This window comes from Charadrius vociferus, unplaced genomic scaffold (genome assembly GCF_000708025.1).
Source record: "Charadrius vociferus isolate BGI_N301 unplaced genomic scaffold, ASM70802v2 scaffold15, whole genome shotgun sequence".
In the NCBI taxonomy this organism is placed as follows: Eukaryota; Metazoa; Chordata; class Aves; order Charadriiformes; family Charadriidae; genus Charadrius; species Charadrius vociferus.
This window is the reverse complement of record NW_009650064.1, coordinates 14,923,718-14,947,104: the sequence shown is the minus strand read 5'-3', so window position 1 is coordinate 14,947,104 and position 23,387 is coordinate 14,923,718. Positions and strand designations below refer to the sequence as shown.

The 23,387-nt window shown below is 37.1% G+C and overlaps 1 protein-coding gene across 1 annotated transcript in view; it reads left to right on the top strand.

Annotated features, from left to right (window-relative positions):
* CRISPLD1 (cysteine-rich secretory protein LCCL domain containing 1) overlaps positions 1–23,387 on the top strand; it is a 44,255-nt gene that overhangs the window by 19,089 nt on the left and 1,779 nt on the right. Inside the window, exons 2-13 of the mRNA XM_009891889.1 lie at positions 2,576–2,694; positions 2,825–2,957; positions 4,454–4,569; positions 5,460–5,560; positions 6,443–6,622; positions 6,716–6,776; positions 6,896–6,962; positions 7,637–7,767; positions 10,817–10,860; positions 10,956–11,028; positions 13,173–13,248; positions 22,412–22,542. Coding sequence (XP_009890191.1) covers positions 2,576–2,694; positions 2,825–2,957; positions 4,454–4,569; positions 5,460–5,560; positions 6,443–6,622; positions 6,716–6,776; positions 6,896–6,962; positions 7,637–7,767; positions 10,817–10,860; positions 10,956–11,028; positions 13,173–13,248; positions 22,412–22,542 — 1,232 coding nt within the window. The remainder of the gene's footprint in view (positions 1–2,575; positions 2,695–2,824; positions 2,958–4,453; positions 4,570–5,459; positions 5,561–6,442; positions 6,623–6,715; positions 6,777–6,895; positions 6,963–7,636; positions 7,768–10,816; positions 10,861–10,955; positions 11,029–13,172; positions 13,249–22,411; positions 22,543–23,387) is intronic.

The window sequence follows — 23,387 nt, the reverse complement described above, 5'->3', positions numbered from 1 at the left end:
TAATTACCTCATGATGAGCCTCTGACCTCTTGCCCTTAATTAATTGTGCAGATTCCTTTCTGAGATAATCTCGCACACACAAACCCATTCTTGGGGAGAGTGGAGTTGGTGCTCTAGCTCATATACAAACCTTTTCTGGAGTCAGGAATGACTGTGCAAGAAGCAAAAATAGCCAAGCACCCCAAGCTCCTCATTACTGGTATTGTCTCCTGCACTGTGCTTCCTGCAAAGAGCTTTGCTGCATCCCATGTGCTCAGCCATGACGGTTACTTCTTTGCTGCAGTTATGGCTGTGGCCTAGAAGTGCGCCCTGGCAAGCAGGGGGGAAACGAAGACATTATTTTACACTTGGAAAAGGCAGAGAAACAGTTAAAAAAGAAGGAAGACAGTATCCAATCTCAACAATACTTTGGAGTGTGGGTGTTCATCTGTCAGGAGGATTAACGATGAATTTTAGTTTTTCATCAAAAGGCTATTCTTGCCGAGTTCTGGATGGCTCTGTCATGCATAGCTATCATCAGTCTTCAAAAGAAAATTTTGTTAAAGATAACTACTTCACAAGCTTGAGGAATTGATTCAAGCAGCTACTATTGACATCCTAGCTCTGATCTTCCAGAAAATCATTATTTCACTTAAAATAGCTGCACAAAAGATTCTGAAACTTGCGTGGAGAAAAAAAACCCACAACAGTACAATTCCTTTATCCGTGACTGCTGTTTTCAGAGTTGAAAATGTGGAGGGATGCTTTACAAAAGAAATTGTGGCATTGGTTTTAAAACGTTACGATCTTGTGATTCCGTTGTAAAATGATGAAGCAATTGTACTACAATTTATAAGAAAAAAATATGTATGTGGGAGAAGTGTGTTAATCTTCATGTTTTTTTGCAGTGAGTACGGTAGGAAGAAGAACTGTTTATGATGGTGTGACAAGGAAAGGGAAGAGGAAAAGATTTATACAAACTATTATATAGAACTTTCTTATTTAAGATTAGAGAATTTTCTTCTGAAGATTAAATGATGTTATGGCTTATGACATTGAAATACAGTGCCTAGTAGGGTGAATAGAAAATTCCTTCTGTTTCCTAAAGTCAGTGGGGTTTGTACCCATATGTGGATTGAAAGCTTTATTCTGTCATCATTATACTATTGCAGTCATTCTGTCAAAATTAATGTTGCATTTTGGAAGTCAACGTGTTCCCTTTAAATTTCTTATTTGCCGATAATATTAATAACAGACAAAATGGAATTCAATGCACGAGACTTCTGAAGAAGACAACCAAGAACAGTATTAAACTAGGTAATAGTAAAGTCTTGCATGGTCTTGCATAACCAAGGATATATATGTTTTTAATGAGTAATCTGATTAATAAGGTGAAAACTGCATTTCAAAATCAATAGAAACAAATTCTAGCACATGGAATTTATCTGTTATATTTATATATTCTTAGGCTGTGTTAAGGAGTTTTTTACCTCTAATCTGTGCCAAAAAAAATTGTAGACATGATCTCCAGTGTCTGCTTGGGAATTTGGGTTTGGAAATACTGAATTACTGTTATTTAGATAACACAGTCTTGCTCTAAGAAACTTAGTCTGAACTTATGATGAAATAATTGAGCATCGATCAAGAAATGTGTTTCCTGCCTGGAAATATTTCAGTTCCTAACTTGAACGTTGGTATCAGAGTCACATATCTGGAAACTATTTCTGCAACTATCAGGTGATTTAAAAAGACGAGCTGCGGTATGAATACTTTACTCAAGAGGGACCACTTTGAGCAAACCCCAGCTTAATGCAGTAAAAACTGTGCATAGACAGTATGATATAATAAATTTCAAGAAGAGTAGGTTTTAGTATGCATTTGAAAGAAAGAAACTTGCATTTGCCTTTCAGCTACAAGCTTATTCTTCCACGTCCCTTAAAGATTAAAAAATAAGGATAGAAAATTGTGATAAACAGTAATTCATAATCTTTTTCTTTAACTTGCCCTAAGCATTCTCTTACTAACATGATTGCCTCCTTGTTTACCAATCTAGCCATAAAACCAATGAATGACCACCTTACTCTAGTTTTCATATTTCGTGTTTGCACTGTGCATTATTTCAACAAAAGCTGATTATAGAAAAGGAAGAGAAAATCACTTTCATTTCAAATAAACTATTGGTTTAGAGGAAATAAAGCCTGATGTTGAAAGTGGGTTGGGTAATACCCTTTTGGCTAAGAAAAGTGCCTGTTACTAAAAAGAAATCTCACAAGACAGCAAATGTACTTACTGTAGCTTGGAAAGTTGAACTAAGCCTTTCAGTTTCATGTTTGCCTTTTATTCACTACAGCATGGCTGCACATGCTTTCTAAAGGGACTGCTGTGCAGGGATTAAAACTGTTTTTCTCTTTTGGTGAAAACATTTTTTTTTTCCTCTTATGTAACACAAACGGAGCATACAATTGTCAAGTCTCACTTTTTTCTTCAGTCTTCTGCCCTGGTAATAGAAGCTTTAAAAATGGACAATCCTCTTTCTTTTTTGGTTTTTTTTAAGTATTCCTAAGAAGATGTCCCTTTCTTTTCTTTCAAATTTCAGACGTGGGACACGGAACTGGAGAGATCTGCAGAGGCGTGGGCTGAAACCTGTCTATGGGAGCATGGGCCTGCAAGCCTCCTTCCCTCAATTGGACAGAATTTGGGGGCACACTGGGGAAGGTAGTTTAAGATGTTTTATACTACATATGACTTTTTTTAAAAATCTAAACAAATTGCTTGTTACTTAAAGGAAGAATGATAGAGGCTACAACTTTTGAATGATCTAATAGACTGCTACTGGCTTTCATAGGTACAGACCTCCAACATTTCATGTCCAAGCATGGTATGATGAAGTGAGAGATTTCACGTATCCCCATCCTCATGAATGCAACCCATATTGTCCTTACAAATGCTCTGGTCCTGTTTGTACACATTACACACAGGTATGTAAGTGGGTTTGGTTTTTGTCAGCTATGGAAAAGAGCGGTCAAGACCTCCAGTTCGGTTGCTGTATGACACGTAGAATTTACTAATCTTGTAGTATACGCCATAGCACTAAAGCACAAAAGGGGCTCGTTGTTCCTAAACTCCATAGTTACAAGCATAGTGTATTGATGACATAGGGTAGGGTTGTTGTACAGATCTTTAGCTTTCATCCTCATAAATATCACTTCTCTAACAGGATTAAGGAAAAAGCTCACAAACCCCAGTACTGAGTGTTACTGCTCAATGCGCTTTGCATAATCTGTAGTCTCTGTGCTGGTATGCTGGTAGTCCTTTCTGTAATATGCTGAAGAAACAGCACATTAAAAAAAAACACAAACTTTTCTTAGGTGAATTCCTCAGATCAAACAACGGTTTTTAACATGTTGCTTTAACTTCAGCAAGCTTTTGGAGTTGCATAAGAACTAACATCTTATAGTGTATCTAGCCAGAATTTTTCCAGAGGGGAACCAGTCATGTTTTCAGTGAGTGAGAAAGATGTGATCCACATATAATACTCAATATAATATTAGAAAACTTCAAAATGATTAATTTTTAAACATTTATTTTTTGTTTGTTTACTAGCACAATTTACAGTGGTAGGTAATTTTAAGACAGAATTACCTCCATATTCTTATTTACCATTTCTATAAAAATACCTATAAATACACTTATCCATTGCATGCAAGATCTGCAATACGTATATATAATTTTTTGCATTACTAATTCTTCACAGTACTTATCTCTCTCAACTCCCAAGTCCTGCTGGAACTACACAGTTGACTTCTCTTGAATTAATACAAGTTTAGCACCTGTGGTATTTAGCATATTTGAAGGTTCCAGCCTTTGTCATTCAGATTATTTTGAGACCTGAAATGAAAATTGTTTCAACAGATGAATAAAGGAGCACAGCCACCTTAGATTGCAATGATCTGAAAGTATATTCATTTAAAATCCATAACGAATTTTTTCAGTGTATGAGGGGTTTTTTTGTGAATAGTTTTGTCATTTCTGTTACCTCTTTTCACTACTGACAAATATCTATTCTCTCAGTCTAACCAATCTAAACTGCTCTGAGACCTGAGGTTGTGCTGAGAACTCCAGGGCACAGGAACCTAACTTCTTCTAACTCACAATTATCTACTAATTGTAATTCCAAGAATCAGTTCTTCAGATCATGTCTTGTAAATATTTTTCTACACTTTCAAATACATGCTTCGACCATTTATGTAAAATGAGAGCCATATCTTTTATAGCAAGGTAAAGCTTTTCTTTCTGATAAGTATATAACTGAAAGGCCCTTTGACAGTTGTAATTAGGTCACTTCAACCCATTTATAGCAGAGGGGAAAATAACATCACTTTTGTGATTTGAGTTTTATACATAGAAGTTTGGAGACAGTTTTGATTTTATGTTGTTCAGCTTTGGTTTTCACATGTCTTTCTCTTTTCCATAGGTTGTTTGGGCTACTAGTAGCAGAATCGGTTGTGCAATTAATTTGTGCCATAACATGAACATCTGGGGGCAGATTTGGCCAAAAGCAGTCTATCTTGTATGCAATTATTCTCCTAAGTAAGTAGGCTGACACCCAAAAATATCTTGAGGGGCAAGATACTTTGTAATAATCCAGGAAATAATCTAAAAGGAAATCAGTCTGGCTTTTCTATTTTTTGTGCTGTTACAAAGTAGAGCATTGTTCCCAGGGCAGCCTTTAGCTGCACAAACACTCTTGTGATTTTCTAGAGCTTCAGTTTTCTTGCCTGTGTTTAGTATCAGACATCTTTGTTGTAGTGATATTTGTCTGAAAAATACACGTATCTCCCCATTGTGACTTTAAGGAATATGTAACATGATGCCCATAGTTAAGATCAAATTCTATAAGATATTCCATTTAGGAGAGTGGAGCCTGTTCTCCTGTAATTGAAGAATTTAGTCATATCGTGCTATGCCAAACCAAAAAGATGCTACATCCGTTTATGGCACTACTTCAGTTTTTTCTTCATGGACTTTTCAGTTACTTCCTGTGCATTTGGTATAGAACCATAGAATTATAGAATGAATTAGTTAGGAAAAGAGCATTAAGATCATTGAGTCCAACGGTTAACCTAGTACTGCCAAGTCCACCACTAAACCATGTCCCTCAGCACCACACCTACGTGTCTTCTGAATACCTCCAGGGATGGTGACTGACCCGCTTCCCTGGGCAGCCTGTTCCAATGCTTGACAACCCTTTCGGTGGAGAAAGTTTTCCTAGTATCCAATCTAAACCTCCCCTGGTGCAACTTGAGACCATTTCCTCTCGTCCTGTCACTTGTTACTTGGGAATATCTAAACAGTGTTATGGTCTAAGTGTCTGCTTTTTTTTGTCATTTATTTGTCGACATATTAAATGCTGTTTAATGTTATTATGTTCATTTATTAAGGAATGTCTTGCTAATATTTTTTTTTTTTTTGGTGTAAAGGGGTAACTGGTGGGGTCATGCTCCTTATAAACCTGGCCGCCCTTGTTCCGCATGTCCTCCTAGTTTTGGAGGAGGTTGCAGAGAAAATCTTTGTTACAGAGGTATGTACTATTTCAACAGTACAACTGTAAACAGGCAGAGAAAAGTAACCTTTCTTTTGATTTCTTTGCTCATTGTGCTTTAACTTAGTGGAATAGAATCTATTATGCAGGTGCCCAAAGACCTGGTAGGGGCCTACTTTACTATGATGAATGAGATCAGGTACTTACGATACGTGAGGCTGAGCCTCACCAGAGGGAATGGAGTGTACCGAACTCTTGCTGATTTAGGTGCTGATTGAGGGCTTTCAGTACACAAAGATGTAGACTGTCACTGTTTGCTATTTGTATGCCTTTCTGTAATTATAGTGGAAGTCTATGCAGTCATTTGTTTATAGGGAAGCGTTATCTCAGTGACATAGCCCGTGTGCATTACTGAAGAATCAAGAACAAGACTAGAAGACATTAGTAATTAAACAAAATGTCAGCTAGGATTATTATTAACTTAGAATTTTCATAATGCTATTAATATTTTATAGCATTGAAACACAGCATATTATGAAGCTGCTATTTCTTTTTGTTTTACTCTGTGTACGAGTTATTTAGCAATTTTTGTTAATAGCTTTTGAAGGTTCATATGGACCATAAAAGCTGGATGAGTGTGCCCAAATACCTTCCTTATGGTTCTTACTTAAGCAGGAAATATAGATTCTGTGATGAGTATTTCAAGATGATATTCATTATGTATGAATAGAAGGGCCTCATTTTTAGGTGTGTGTCTTTACGAAATCAGCTTCTTGTATTTCTTCTTGTATTCTTGTATTCATCCACCATTTTATGAGAACAAAGCCATGTTACCAAAACATGGTAAGGGATTGACATTGCATAAACATTGATTTTTTTTTTCCCTGAGAGTTTAACTTTTTTTCCCGTTTTCTGAAACAGAGGATTCAGAAAGGCCTTATTCTCCCCACGAACCAGAAGAGGAAACCAATGAGATTGAACGGCAGCGATCCAAAGCCCAGGATGCAACGGTGCAAAGCCGACCAAGAACTCATTCACCTTCAGCCTCCACAGGCACTGAAGACAGTGAGAAAAATGAAGTAATAAGCACACAGCAAATGTGTAAGGAATTTACCTGATTTGCAAGTGGCCAACAAATTTGAATTATATAGTTATCAAATTCATTGCAGTGAAATTGCTTTTTGCTTGTTTTAGCTCAGATTGTTTCATGTGAAGTAAGGCTAAGAGATCAGTGCAAAGGAACAACTTGCAATAGGTATGGTAATTTTTACAGTTGTCATTCTGAGATTATTCTATGTGAATGTATGTGAGCTGGAATAGTTTCCCTTTTTGTAATCCCAATATTTAAGACCAAGTTCTATTATATTTTCTTAGGTACGAATGTCCTGCTGGTTGTTTGGATAGCAAAGCCAAGGTTATTGGAAGTGTACATTATGAAATGGTAAATATTCTAAATTAATTAGATTTTGTACCACTAGAATGTTTAATGAATGTGTTTTCTGTTGGAATACTAGTTAAAAATCGTATCAAGAATGGATTTGGAAGAAATCAATATTCACCAAAAATAAAAGCTTACTCCAAATTTTTGATAGCATCAGACATCTAGGTTTGCATCTGCTGTTCTGCATGCGCTGTCCGAATGTACTCCGTACTTCTTATACATGCACAGCAGTAGAATTTTTTGTCCACATATTTGCGTGTGAATATGTGAAGGTGTGACTTCAGGAGAAATACAGCGATTTGTGGGTCCACTCATCTAAATTGTTTCAGTAAGATGGTCCTACTTGTGTAAGCTTAATGCTAGATGAAAATATATAATTTACTCTGTAGAACTGAAAAACAGTGTAGAAAATAACAGCTACTGTGAACAAGTATACTGTAAGCGAGTATAGTTTTTTCTGAGTAAGGCAAACTGGTGTTTTCTTCATTTGAAATAATGCCTGTGTAGACCACATCAAACTGAATAGACTGTCTGCCAAGTTGTTAATGATGTATTGTAATTAAAACCTGGTGGTTTGGTTTTTTTTTGTTTTTTTTTTTTTCCCCACAAATAATTGCAACGCAAAATATTTGCTTTGTCTCACATGGAACTGCTTTTCCTGTTCTATATTTCAGCAATCCAGTATTTGTAAAGCTGCCATACATTATGGCATCCTAGACAATGAAGGTGGTTGGGTTGATGTCACTAGGCAAGGAAGGAAAAATTACTTTATCAAGTCTTACAGAAATGGCGTTCAGTCAATTGGGTAAGTTTTCTTAAAATGTATGGAAGGTTTTTAACATGTTTCTTTTTATTTCATACAAAATATATCACAATAATAACATTTTTTTTCATACTTTTAGTCATAAAGAATATGAAAATGCTATAAAAAGGCTTGTGGATACACAAGTATTGTATCAACTCTGATACCTTAGCCAGTGTTTAACTGGGGACAGAACAGCGACACAATAATGATGTGAATGAAGGTGAACTAATTTACAAAATCTCTTGGGCAGTAAGTTAGTATTTATAGTTAAATAAGCTCAATATTGGGAGTATTCAATTAATTCATTTGTAAGTGTATATATTTTTTGTTGAAAACCAGTACCTACTGGCACTGAAGTAGATTTTTTACACTTTTTGGACAAAGTTTGATAGTTCCATCACAATTCCACAATTTATGTATGATGTTTTGTGCCAGTATTTTGCACAATTTCTGCATTGGTCAGTGATGGAATAATGTTGCATACTGTGGAAGTTTCATCTGGAGGTGTACTACACTGTTCAGGTGTTTGCCCTAAAACTGGTATGTGAAAACAGCTTGAAATACTTCTTGACATGCAAAAAGAAACCCAGAAAACCAGTGAATAAAGGTGGAGAATACTTGGCTGTTTCCATATGTATTTATCCAATGACAGGACAATGTCAGTATTAGTATGTTTGAATCTAAGATATTATTAGTATTTGCAAATTCCACTTCACTGTATCTTAATGCATTCTGCAGAGCTGTACTTTGCTATCCTTATTTCTGTTTATAGCTAGTATATATGTAGTAATAGCATGTGTGTAACAGTTAATGTATGAGTAATATCGAACTGAAAGAAAACAGAATTTTGCTGAGTGATATATTTGGCTCAGGTGTGAATCCAAGGATAAGGAGATAGGTAATGTTAGAGGCTGTGCTCTCACTCTTTGCTGTGCAAACAAATGCCACATGCTATGGCACCTGTCATAATTTTTCTTTTCGGCAGATTTCCCTAATCCAGGATAGAGAGAAACACTGATCATGTAGGATAAATTCAGTGGCCTATAATTTGGGCTACCTGGGTAGCACATAAGACATTGATATCAATCTGTTTCTTTGGGTTGTCCGATGATCTGACTGTGGTTTAAGTTACTGCCCCTAAAAATGAAGATACAGACAAATATCTCTTTTTTTAAAGGCTTTGAGACAAAGAGGGAAGTAAATCTTGATTATATCAATGCTAACCTATTAGGAGCCAGCTTTCTTAAAAATGTGGGAGTAGTTAAACTGTAGAAAATCTTCAAACCTCAAGGAGATTATTTCTCATCACTTGAAATCGCTGTGCTTCTGAGCCATCTGAAACAAAACTGTATGAGTGTCACATCTACAGAGTGTTTAGCATCTATCCTGTGAGAATCAGAACTCTGAGTGAGGTATTAACACTTGGTTTTGTTTGCTATAGGCATGGATAATCATATCATTGCTAAACAGTAATGGCCATTTTGATTTCGGTTTTGTGGTTCAGATGTTCTAAAAAAAATTTAGATGCTTTATAGATAAAAGACTGTTAAAGGACCAAATCAATACCTTCCTACCTACAAGTATATTTCAGGAAACTCCTGCTACTATGTGTGCGTATAGATGACATAAGTCTTCATTAATGTTCTATAGTATTTAAGACATCACCTTTTAGAGTGACTTTACAAAATATTGTGATCGGGCATCAGCTTCATAAGTCAGCCTATAAATCAAAGTCTTTGGGATAAATAAAGTTGGTTTACCAAAGTTTCAACCTTCAAAAGACCCATCAATAAGGCGAAGGATACCTTGCAGCTGCCTGACTCTCACTAGTGTCTCCAGATGGAGCCTTGCATAAGCTACATATCTGTTCAATGAATAGATGAAATGATCTCACCTCTAGTGCATATTGCAAAACAGAAAGACAGAAAAGGGAATGTCAGTGCAACATACAGCAAACTTCCTAATCTTCAGGTCCTTTCATTTATCATCAGGATTGCTAATACAGATATTTTATCAACTGTTGCATTTTCACAGTATAAGATACCATTTTTAACAATGTCTCAACAAGCTAATCAACAGTAGAATACAGTGAACTGTTCCTACATCAGTATTTGACAAAGCTAGGGCAACAGAAGTATGAGCTAACTCAGTGAAAGCAAATTGGAATCCAGTAAATGAGGAAATGTGAAATTGGTGGGCCATACGACTAAACAAACCACTGCAAGCAAACAGTTTCCAACTACAAATTGCAGTGCTGTGGAGCACACAGGAGTAATTTGCTGCAAATTTCCACTTATTTCCAGTAATTTCCAATGACTTTCTTCTTTTTTAAAAAATAGTAAATAACCTTATGGGTGCCAGAAAAAATCATGAGCTTCTTTGTTACAGATGAAAAATACTAAAATCAGAGGCCTATCCAATGAGCTGAAATAGGAGTAAAATAGGAGATAAGGGGGAGTAAAACAGAAGTGTTTATCAATTGTAATTTAGCAACAGAATGTATATACCTCACTTTATATAAGAGCAGGAAAGGGTTACATCTGGGTACCATATAATTAGTGAGAAGAACAGACTGTTATCTGTTGTACTGGGCTTATAGGGATACTGGTGATAATTTAACAAAACACAAGATCCAAAAGTAAAAAGTCCTGGAGCTGTTTGTAGGAATGAACCTTTGGGGGGAAGTGAATGATCTCTTCTGGTAAACGGATGCTTCTGAGCAATTCTCAGCCATAGATTTTGGTTGCTACGTTTTGAGAGACAGATAGATTGCATAGTTTGCTCCTAGCATATTTATTCTCTTAGCAAATTAAATTACTAAAAGAGTTTAACATACATTCCTGGTTCTCAAACACGTTCGTTGGGAGTACAAAGTAAATGTGTCATTGCAATAAATAGACTCACAAATGGGGAAAGGGGGTACAGTGAGTAAAGTTTGACTGGGGACAAAGATTTCAGTGTATTTCTAGATTCTCAAAAAAATTCTGCTAGCTAAAAAGAAATGATTGAGATGTTATTTACTGACTATTTTTTATTATTTCTTTTTCAGAAAATACCAATCTGCTAATTCCTTCACTGTGTCTAAAGTAACAGGTTAGCATTTATTTCTTATAAACTGAGTACTACTTTGAATTGATTTTTTTTTCTAATTAGCACACATTTATTGGTTTTTGCTTTACTTTATTCAGTTCAAGCTATCACCTGTGAAACAACGGTGGAACAATTGTGCCCATTTCAAAAACCGGCCTCACACTGTCCAAGGTAAAATTATTTCAGTCTTATTAACTCAAAGTCCTGCCATGTTCTTTCTCAGTTTTTAATTATCTATAGTTGTCATTGATAAAGATGACAACAATAGCTGTAGAAGTGAAGCCAGAAATGTCTTAGTGGCATTTTAGTCTTTGGTCTAAGCAGAAGGCCAGGTAGGTAAAGACAATCTACAGGCTTTTTCATCAGGAGAATCTCACTTTCTTTTGCCCATAAAGATCTCTCTTTGGTTCCTTGGGGAATCTTAATGAAATCATGGTTGGTTAGACTAAAGACTGCAAAGACAGAAGCGTTTTTCTTTTCATTATCCACTGTTAAATCTGTGTACCTTAGGCAAAATACACTTTGTTTCAGTTTATTTGCCTGATGTGATACAGATATTTCTCATAGGAGTTCTAAACTTGTTTGGGAGTTTTGGAGGGTAGAGAAAGCAAATATGTATATATTGTTAAAGTAAGGTGTGGTTTGCAGGTCAGTTGACTGCTTTAAATATATGTACCATTTCTTTGAAGCCTATGTTTTAACTCTTCGAAAGGAGCCTGTGCGGCAATATTTTGAGGAAGGAAATTGGTAACAGTTCTTAAAACCATAGATGAGTCAAAGGTAAATACACTGTAGCATGATTTACTGCAAGCTAAGCTGGAGAGATCCACAGGATTAATTTCATAGCAATCCTACAGCCAGTACAGGAAGCAAGTACAAAGCCAGAACTGCTAGGAAAACATCCCTTCATGTAGCACTTGGGTCCGTGGACTTGTTTGGTGTTTGGCTATGAATCCTGGCTTTCTAGCTGGAAGATGTGGAGAAGTAAGCGAAGGAGTGGAATGCAGGAGTGGATGGGTGCAATCTCATACTTCTATCTTTCTCTTTTTTTCTTCATTATTAAAAACTAAAATGAGCTTCATTAAGAGAAAAATCGGGTCTTTTTTTAAGAAAATTTACAAATAAAAATAGTTAAAAATGACTGATTAATTCTGATGCATCAGTTTAAGGAACTTCACAACAGCAGTGATTCGTTCAAGATTCTGTGCGTGCTCTTAACTTAATTCTGAAAATGTGATCTCAGGAGTTAGAAACAGTAATCAGCTATGGCATTGATTGCATAGCCTCATTTTCCCCTCTCATCCCCTAATCATAAATCAGCAGGTCTTCAAAAGGCCTCTTTGCCATCTTGCGTCCTTCAAACAAAAATCTTGTTCCTAGCTGCATCAGCTAGGAATCAGGTTTTGATTACCCATCTGGTAATACTGGTACGTGCCCAAGTGGCATGACATGCCGAATATCAATTCGAGCATGGCTAGCATCCTGGAGAAGAACGTTTGCCCAAGGCTGCCCCATGTAGGGGGGCTCCAATGCCATTAGGGCATTACCCATTTTTAAGATGAAACAGCTCACTGTAGGCCTGGAGCTGACTGTCACCTCTTCTTTGTAGCACGTCACCATTAGCAATCAAGAAGCATGACACCTTCTGTACTACTGTTAGCTTCCCACGTGGTTTTCCCGTGCATTTTGGAGCTATAGCAGGCATGAATTGGAGAGAGTTTTTCTCAAAGGTTAACAAAGTGCAGTTGAATAAAGACAATCTTTGTTTCAGTAGCTTTCTGATCTTCTAGAAGCAGCTAGGAATCTCATTACTTTCCAGAATTTTTCATTTTAGCCGCAGATGCCAAGTGCTTACCCTCATTATATGTTGCTAAATTGACTTGCATCACCAGGTCCTCAGCATCGTAGCAGGTCCGCATCCAGATCTGCCTCTTCTGAGAGGGTGTTCAACTGTACAGTTCATATAGGATGCTGTAGAAGCAGACAATAATATAAGAGGGAAAAGTCTCTCTTCTCACTGGCTTTTCTACGGACCTCACATATGGTGAACAAGAACACCATCTGCTTCTCCAAAGGGAAGACCAGAGCTGTTGAATTATGTTTTCAAGCACTTTATTATGAACCACAACTTACATCAGCGCTGCTTTCACTCATATTGTCAAAACCTCAAAAACTGTCAGCCTTTTAGTATCGGTATGGACCCATATGTATGCATCATCAAATTATGGATTTATACTCAATAATGCTAATGGTGAATATGATATAGTGATACTCTGATATCATTCTTCCTGTTTGGTTTATTTTTGATATTTCAGGGTGTATTGTCCTCGCAACTGTATGCAGGCAAATCCACACTATGCTCGTGTAATTGGAACACGAATTTATTCTGATGTAAGTATAGTGATTTACATTGCATTATATAATGAATATACATAATATATAATATATATAATGAATACATAATGAAATCTTATGAAAAACTATAATGTAAAGATAATAAGATATAATATGGATATCCAGTTTTTCTCATATGCTGATTTTTTACAGTCTTTTCAAAAGTTCTTTTTCAGAGGCTGCCATTTAAGTTAGTAGTACTCAGCTGCTGAAGACATGGAAAGTTATTTGAAAACTCAGTGTAGACTTCAGTCATCTCTGGACCCATATTTTCAATTTTTTATCAAAATTCCCACTCATTTTTTCAGTATTGGCAGTGTACACTCTTTTAAACCCTTGCTTTTTAGAACATGGTGCAACTATAACTTCTGTCAGATTAAACTAACAAAAAAAAAATTATTCTGAAAATAAATTTCCATGGTCCCATTATTTTGGATTCTTCTTATGTGTGTAGATAGATAAATATTTGCAGCCAGATTTTGAACCATTTGTATAAAGTATCTCACATTGTCATATTATTTTAAGACTGATACTGTATTTGTTTTGTTGGTCTGTTTCCTGGTAAACTTTTTTTTTCTGTCTTTTCTATATCATGTCTAGTTCTGAAGTAGGTGGAAAGAATGTAAAGAAAGTTCTTTTTTACACCCCTCCTTTGTCATATCTCTATGGAGAAGCCAGGATGTAGTGGCAGAGCGAGCAGTTCACATTTTTGCCAGTAAACTGTTAACTGTCTTTTAGCTGTCATAAGGAATAGTATGGCAACTGGCTGGGTCAGATGATGCTTTTCACTACTTTCCAGCACTTTGAAATGTGTGAAAATAATATTCAAATATTTATTCATCATTTTTTTGAAACTACCTGACGTCCATTAGATTACCTGTGTAACTTGTCCTAAAAACACTTTTGTCCTTGTGTTACCTGTGTGAGAAGTACTTCCAGTTCAGAAAGTAAATTGATTTGTGTATGTGGATCTGGATCGTTAATGTGTATCAGGGGCAGTGAAAATAGATTCAGTGAAAGTCCATTTTGTGGAAGACCATTTTCTTTCAGTTCTGTGGTTGCAATCAAAGGCTATAGCCAAAGTTTCCCAGTGAGTTAGAAAAGACTTTGTTGTAGAAGGAAGACCCATTTCTGTTTAATTTACACAGGAAAACATCTCAGAATATGTATGTACTTTGGCTGGAGAAATCCCAGATGACATTAATGAGTATTACGGAGTTATGCTTTAAAATTATTTTTAGATGTACTGTCTCATTATTCATCTCCATAGTATAGAAATGTGTGCAGCCATATTGCTTTTAGGAAAAAATGGACATAAATACAGGTAAGAAACCAGGGATGGGAGTCATCTTAACAACTTCGGATGCTGTCAGGGTAGATACCTACACTGAAGGTGTAGGTTCTAGGTTATGTTTACAGTAGTTTGTAGTACGTACAGTATAGTGGTAAAGGAGATAAATAGGCATCTGCAGAGCAGAATTCATTTCACCTTTTCAGACTGTCATTTCCGACAGAAGGGTCCTAGGGCATCTAGCTCAGATGTAGACAGATATGTCCTACCTGTATTTGTACAGATGTTCCCATTGATGGTATCAGTGTTAAGCAATTTTCTGTAATGTTCCTTTGTTGTTAACATTTAAATTATTTTAAAACTAAGGTACTTTTATTGAAGTTTTCACTAAATAATATGATTGTATATTTTGTGCATGATAATATATTACTGAACTAGTTTCAGTGAATTATTTATAGAGAATAATCTATTTAATAAGTGTGTCCTCTTTTGCCTTTTTTCATATATTCACAGACAGATTCATTCATAGATATAGAGAATTCATTTGCCCACTTGTCATAGCAAACGTATTTGAAATTGCAGTCTGTGATCTATTTGGTTGACTCCACAAAACAGATGGGTTTTTTTGTGACTTTCCTGCAAATTCTTTTGTTTCAAAAATGCATATATGTGTATGTGGACATATGCCTATATGCACATGACTATTTATTTGCACTACTGCTTAGGCCACGTACATTCACTAAATGAAGAAGATTTTGCAGAGATACTAAGAAAATAAAGGCAAATAACGTTAATAGATGTCACTAATGCAAAAAGAGATGTTTACAAAACCATTTTTGTAGTATTCATGAGAATCTAGCTAAACCTTTCTTTTTCTGATTTTGGTCTGATCAGACATTCATTCTTAAACTCATTTTGTATTTTACGGTGACTTCTTTTCCTCCCTGTTCCTGAGAATGGTTGTTCTCTGGTTTACCAGTAGTCCTTCACAGGATTTTTACCCTTTTTTCCTCCCATTCTTTTCTTTCCTTTGACATTGCAATGACTGTCCCTAACTAGGTTGAAACAAACCCCCCCATTATTTCATCTTCCATTGTTCCAGTCTGCTAGCTATTGTCTCTTTGTCTGTGGCAGATAAATCACAGCCATGATTCATATAGCCAGCAAGAATAAATTTATGTTAGGGGGGAGTTTTCACATAATACTCCTCCCTCTGCTCTATACCTTCTCTTTTTGAGTTGATCTTCTTCTGTTTCACTTGTCTTGAGGTAGATTGCGAGCTCTTTAAAACAAAAGTATCTCTTATTCTGAGTTTGTGGTACAACTAGATTATTTTCTGAATAGAGCTATTACGTTATGAATAACAACTGTAGTGTGTGTCATTCTCAGCAGACAGAAGTATAAATTATTCATTCTTCATATGGCCCAAGCATATTGCCACCTTTGTGCTTTGTGTCCCCACTGGCCTCACTGCTAGGAGTTTCTGCATAGCAATGCTGTGTCTTGTTGGGACACCAGGAAAAAAGAGTTTCCTCCTATCTGATGCTGAAGAGTTGGTTACACCTTTGAACTTTGGTTAATCCATTTTGTCTAAAATTTTTTGTGTCTTAGATCTGGAATTTCAGAATCGTGTCATGTTGACGAGCATTTTAAAAATATCTGTTTTTTTTAAAGAACTTTTTAATATGACCTCATGTGTGAAATAAAATAAAAACCTTCCCAAGAACTGAGTCATGTCAGGCACGATGTGATTGTCTGAACTCTGTTGGAGATGATCTTGCAGCACTCGCCTGTACAGAGATTGTCCTTCGTTGTTGCTGTTAGTTCCTGCATTATAAAGATACCAAAATAACATTTTCATAGAGAGAAGGAGAGGCTACAATAGTTCAGTCGAACTATTCTTTCACTTGCAGATGTTTTGAGTAAAATTTGATTTAAAGAAATTATTTTGGGTAAAATTTAATTTTAATGGACAGACCTTAGACGTATATATGGTAGAAGTTCTTATAGAATTTCTAAAGATGTTAAGGTTTGTATTTATCCTGTTGTTTTCACAGTAAGCAGCATTTTCCCAAAGGCAGTCTTTTAGCAGTAGTGACTCTACATTGTGGGTGTTGATTGAGCAATTCTACAAAAAAAATGAGCCTCCTTTTGGCAGCTAGAGATCAACAAAGGTCTTTTATCTAAAGAATTTGATGGAATTGTGTAATTTCATACCATCTGAGGACTTTGGCCATATTAATTTTATTTTCAGTAACCATATATGGAAATATTTCCCTAATACTTGTGCAAAAGTATTTGTAATTCTCTGCTGTGGTGAAATATAAAAAATATGATGTAAAAAAGCTATTAAATGGTTCTATAGTCCTGTGATGGTGAGGGAGAGACGCTTGTGGTTAAAATGCCTTTGCGGCCTACTGCTATGCTGTGGTAGATATTTGGTATTTTGCTGAGTGGCTGAAGAAGGAAAAAAATTAAGTAGCTTGGTATTCAGAGTCTATGACCTGTTAAATACTAACGAATTTCAGAGGGTTCACAGCACAGCAATAACGCAGGGTCATATAATGCTGTATGAAAAGTTTATGTTAACTTAAAAATGCTGCCTTATATATCCTTTGGAATGAATTCATCAAAATTAAAGAAACAAACCCAAATCTCTTCTGAAGACTTCCAGAAAGTGGCATGAGGCTGCTAATGTGGCATAAGGCTGCTAATACCAATAATATGCTGAAATTTGTGATCGATCTAAGTGTGAAATCCTGTTCTGCTTAAATTAAGAGGAGGTTCACCTTCACAGTTCGAGGAAGTGTGATCAGGATGGCATAATATTATTAAGTGTAGGAAATATTATGGCATCAGTACTGGAATCTGATTCCATTTAGATGAAGATTGCCAAGCCAATGCGAAGTTCTTGAAAGCTCAAACCAGATAATTCTTTCTCCCAAAAATTTTGTTTTGTATATATTGATACAACTATATGCATTCATCTCTGTTCTTACAAGCTAGTTCATAAGCATTGTCAAGCATTGAAACAGGCTGCCCAGGGAAGTGGTTGAGTCACCATCTCTGGAAGGTGTTTAAAAGACATGGAGGTGTAGTGCTGAGGGGCATGGTTTAGTTGTAACTTGGCAGTGCTAGGTTAACAGTTGGACTTGATGATCTTAAAGGTCTTTTCCAACCATAATGATTCTATGATTCTATAATTATGAATTTATACTCATTTAATTGTTCATATATTCAAAAAGTATGCACATTTGTTCTTCAATCTCATCTGCAAACCAGCATCAGAATAGCAGTTTATTTTTCATCTGAAAATAACCTCTGAGTTGGCCTCATCAACCCCATTCTTCTGTCCTCTCTTTTTTTCAAATATTCCATGTAAGTGTCTTGCCTTTAACTTTAAAATGTTATGCATTGGCCTAGCTGTACTTCATTGATCCAGCAACCAGTTGTGGTACCATCCCTAACACTGACCCCATCCTTTACTGGAAATAGTTTCCAGTAAGTAGTCAGCCTCCTCTGTCAAAAATTTCCATCCCTTGACTTCTCCTGTGTTTTTTACTTGACTAGAAACTTCCAAATAACGTCGGAACAGCCGGTTTCGTAGCTACCTTCAAATGTAGTTATGAAGATACCTACCTATCTAATGATGTATACAGCGTAGGCTTTTGGTTACTATTACAGAGGTGGCAAACTTTGATCTTTCTTTTCCCCAATTGTACCTCTAGCTTTTTTTATATCTCTTATGTGAACTGAAAACAAAGTTGCTGCTATATTTTAGCGCTAGTAATTAATAGTGTTCTAATTCTTCAGTGTAGTTAATTGCTTGTAAACCTCATCTTTTGTTTCTTTCGACTGCAATCCTGTATTGCATAGGTTGTTTTTCCCCCTGTGTATTGGAAATTGCACGATAAGTCCGATCTTTAGTTAGTCCCATAGTATGAGTGCATAAAGGATGTACTCATACTATGGGACTAAAAATATCCTAAAAATAAGGCAACTACTGAGGTTCAGGATATAACAAGAGTCTTGCAGCCTTGGGAGGAGGAGATAAAGTACAGAGGAGCATAAGTGGCATCCCTTTTGGCATGTTCCAAAATTGCAGCCAGCAGTGTCAAGAGAAAAACTCTGAAGTGTCTTTGCCGAAGATTTATACAAAGCATAAACAATTTAAAATCTTTACTCCTAGAAATACTGTAGCATTAAAATACAAACTATATAACTGATAAGTTCTGTTCTTAGGATGAGTATAGGAAAATAATTTTAAATTCCTGATTTTGTATAGCATTGAGATTACAAAATAACTATGATTATAGATATAAATTATTCCAATTATAACTGGAAGAAATGCAGTTCTTGTTTAAATAGAGGTCTGTGTGACCAGCTATTGATATTTATATTGGCTAAGTTTTTAAGGTTGGTTGTGTAGAGACCTATTGCAGTGAAGACTGTTTCTAAAAAACAACTTGGCTTTAAATGGAGATTCACTATAGCTGGAACTACACTTTGCTGTGCTGTGCATTGAAGATTGGGACCTACATTCTGGAGTATCTGAGAAGTTTCATTCTTCTGGTGGTTTATTTTTAAAACGCTGAAAGAGTAGCAGAGGACTGCAAGTTTAAATCCGTTATTTAAATGAACATTATCAAGATTGTCACTGAACAATCCTTCTGTGGATATTTATGCTACAGAGGTTCATGAGAGGAATTAGCGGCCAGAGAATATAGGTTTCACTCAAATGAAACTGATGTTAACTTCACAGAGAATTTTCACAGAATGATAGAACCATAGAATACCGGGTTGGAAGGGACCTCAAGGATCATCTGGTCCAAACTTTCCTGGCAAAAGCACAGTCTAAACAAGATGGCCTTGCACCCCGTCCAGCTGAATGGGGAATCCACTGCTTCCCGGGGGAGATTATTCCAATGGATGATTGTTCTCATTGTGGAAAATTTTCCTCTTATGTCCAATCGGCGTCTCCCCAGGATTAACTTGTACCCCTTACTCCTCACCTTTTCCATGTGACTCCTTGTAAAAAGGGAGTCTCCATCTTCTTTGTAGCCACCCTTTAAATACTGGAACATGGTGATAAGATCTCCCCTAGGCCTTCTTTTCTCAAGGCTGAGCAAACCCAGTTCTCTCAGCCTTTCCTCAGGCTTCCCAGTCCTTTGCTTATCTTTGTGGCCCTTCTCTGGTCCCTCTCCAGCCTCTCCATACCTTTTTTGTATAGCAGGGACCAAATTGAACACAGTATTCCAGGTTGTCCTAGTTTCAGATAAAACAGAAACAATTTTCTGTTCAGTAATTTTACTTTGCAGCCAGGCCTCTTCTAACTACTGAAGTTAACATCAGATTGTGCAGAAATCTTCTCTCTCTGAGTGATAAGACCTATGTTTATAGCTGAAGCCAAGGCATGGTATGCAGAGAGGCTCTTGCTTATACTTATTGCTATCACACCCAAGGGCAGCTAACTTTGTTACTTGCCCCGTTGGAGGGTGGGAAGTGGAAAAGCGTAGAGGGGTCCCACCTGCAGGAAGGAGTGGACAGGACAGGTGACCCAAAACTGACCAACAGGGGATTCCATCCCATCTGCCTCATGCTCAATATAAAAGCTGAGGGATCAAAGGGTCAGCACTCTTTCTTCAGTGGCTGGTGTTGAGGAAGACTCTGTCTGTTCACCTGCTTCTGATCCCAATGCGTGCATTCCTGAATCCAGATCCTGAATCCAGTTCCTATCCATCACTGAGTCCAGCCTGGGACTTTCCCAGTGCCAGCTGGTGAAGTGATCGTCATCCTGGGAGCTTAGTCTGGTTTTGTATATATTTCATTATTTCCTTTTTATTATTTTATTATTAATATTTCATTGAATTAGTTTAGTTCTTTCTAAACTCCTAAGTCTCTTTCTCTCTCCCCTCTTTGCTTGGAGAGAGGGGTAGGGGAGAGCATCTGTTGTTTCTCCTGAGTGGCCATTCCAGCCTAAACCTTGACAGAGGAGTGACCTGACAAGTGCTGAGTAGAGTGGGATAATGACTTCTTTATCTCTGCTGGTGATGCCCTTGTTGCAATCCAGCATCCTGTTGGCTTTCTTTTGCCTCAATAGCACACTGTTCACTCATATTGAGCTTGTCCACCAGGACCTCCAGGTGCCTTTCCACAGAGCTGCTCCCCAGCCTGTGCTGTACTTGTGGATTATGTTTTCTCAGGTGCAAGACCTTACATTTGTCCTTGTTGAACTTCATAAGGTCCACTTTTCCAGCCTAGCCACATCTTCCTGCAGGATGGCTCTCCCTTCCAAAGTGTCCACTTCCCCACTCAGTTTGGTATCATTGCCAAACTTCATCAGGGTGCACTTTATGCTGTCATCCAGGTCAGTTATGAAGATACTAAACAGTGTTGGGCTCAGCATCAATCCCTGGGGGACCCCACTTGTTACAGGTTGCCAGTTTGGAAAGGAGCTATTTACCACCACCCTGTGGGTGCGGCCTGTCAGCCAGTTCTCCACCCACCACATAGACCCCTTGTCTAGACCGTAATGCATCCATTTGTGTTGCAGGAGGCTGTAGGGAACCGTATCGCAAGCCTTGGAGAAATCCAGGTAGACCATGTCCAATGCTTGCGCCACATCAACCAAACTAGTTACTTTGTTGTAGAAGGTGATCAGGTTTGTCAAGCACAATTTGCCCGTAGTTAATCTGTGCTGGCTTTTCCCAATCACATGCTTCCTTTGATTTGTGAGAGCCCCCAGGAGGATTTGTTCCATAACTTTCCCAGAAACTGAAGTGAGACTAATGGGCCTTCTTGTAGGTGGGGGTGACATTAGCCTTCTTCCAGTTTTCTGGGATTCCCCCAATCTCCACGACTTCTCAAAGAATATGGAGAGCGGCCCTGCAATGATGTGAGCCAACTCTCTTAACACCCTCGGGTGGATATTGTCAGGGCCCATCATTTTGTAGGGGTCAAGCTCCTGTAATAGTTCACATACCAACTCCTTCTTTACTGATGGTGGGTCTGTGTTTGTATCAACCGAGATCTTTGTTCTTAAGGCCTGTGGCCCAACAGTGTTGTGCAACTTTGCCTGCGTAAAGTCTATGGAATTAGACCCTGATTTAAAAAATTCTTATTTTAAGGCAACTGGGGAGTCTTCACATCCTGACTCGATTTCCTCACTTAAGAGTTGGGGAGCTAAAGCTGTTAGTCTGCCATTAATCAACTGTCATAGCTAAGGAATGATTTTGGACCTCTATCTTCTGTTTGATGCTCACATTATATCTTTAATCTAATTAGCTTTTAGTATTTGTCCATGCCTGGATAGTAAATTGTGATGTTCCCTTTGAATATGGATTATTTCACTGCTGTTTGAGGTTTTGCCCCTAAAGCTGGAGCTATTGCAGTCTATCCCTCCCCTTCAGGGTGGAACATTCTCCTAGAAACATACGACTGCAGCATGCCTTTGCTGTTACATGGTTTCTCTGTTTGGCTCAGGCTGGAGATGAAACTGAATCTCCTGATCTATAATAATTGAATAAGGTTTGGGTTTTACTACCTCTCTGCTGTTGAGGTGAAGCTGATAGAGCCTTTTGAAAGGCTCAAGAATTCAAACGTGTCCATGTTCTTGGAACTGAAATAGCTTGAAATAAATGATTTTTGGGTCATGCTGCAGGAGATCTTTGAAGAGGCAGTGTCTGTATTCCTATAAACTGGCCTAGTTCCTATGAAACTGATTTAAATATGGTAAGATTAATAGAATTAGTCGTGCAATAAATATAATTGTTTCCTAGAACTTGGTTTAAATGTCTTTATTAGTTTTCTGCTAAACAATTTTGAAATAAAGGATGAATGAAAACTAATTTTCTCCTCATTTTTTCTTAGATATCCAGTATCTGCCGGGCAGCAGTACATGCCGGTGTAGTCCGCAACCAGGGCGGTTACGTTGATGTTATGCCAGTAGACAAAAGAAAGGTGTACGTTGCTTCCTTTCAAAATGGGATATATTCAGAAAGGTACAGAGCCCAGTTTCAAAGATTACACTTTACCCTTCACCTCGATAAGATTTACAAAGTCTTGCATTGTGTCTGTTTGTACCTGGGGCAGTGCTAGAAACCAAACAAATAGGCCAACATGGGTGATTTACAGAGCTTGTGTAAGAGCTGTGGTGACTTTGGAGAAACTGTGGTACCAGAGCTGCCTGCCTCCTCTAAGCTCATAAATCATTACTCTAAAAAGCTGCTTATGAAATAAAATAACCCTCTTGTTTACTTTGCTGGTTCTGTTGCAACTAACACAATATTTGATAAGCAAATTGCCTTTGCTTCCTTTGGGAATTTTTAAAAATGAACATTAGTGATTTATTCTGTCCAAGTTTGAGGATCTGCAATAGGTGGGTTCTAGTAGCTGACACAGGTTCATTGGTTCATGATGATTTACTTGGCAATGAACCAGTGAGCCTGGACCATAAATAATATTTAAAAAATTAAAATTCACAACCATTAAAAAACATTTTGAATTGCCTTTTTTTTTAATGGCTTGTCTATTTTTAACAGCATTTTTCTGAAAGACATGGACATGCTGTGAAAGTTCATTTAGTTGTATTCAGTGTATTCATGCGTTCTATGATGATAACGCATGGGTGCATGTTGCAGATTAAATTTAATCCCTCAAAGAGTTCTCCACGTTCTAAGGGAATAAAGGGAAATTACCTTAAAAAAATCTTGCACCAGTCTTTTAGTCCTGTAAGGCTAAGAATGATTGTTACCTCCTAAACTATAGGCTTTCCAAGAAATTTGTGTGGGAAAAAAACTCCAAAGATTTCTGTAGAGAACTTGGAAGTAAGAAAAGATAGAGTATT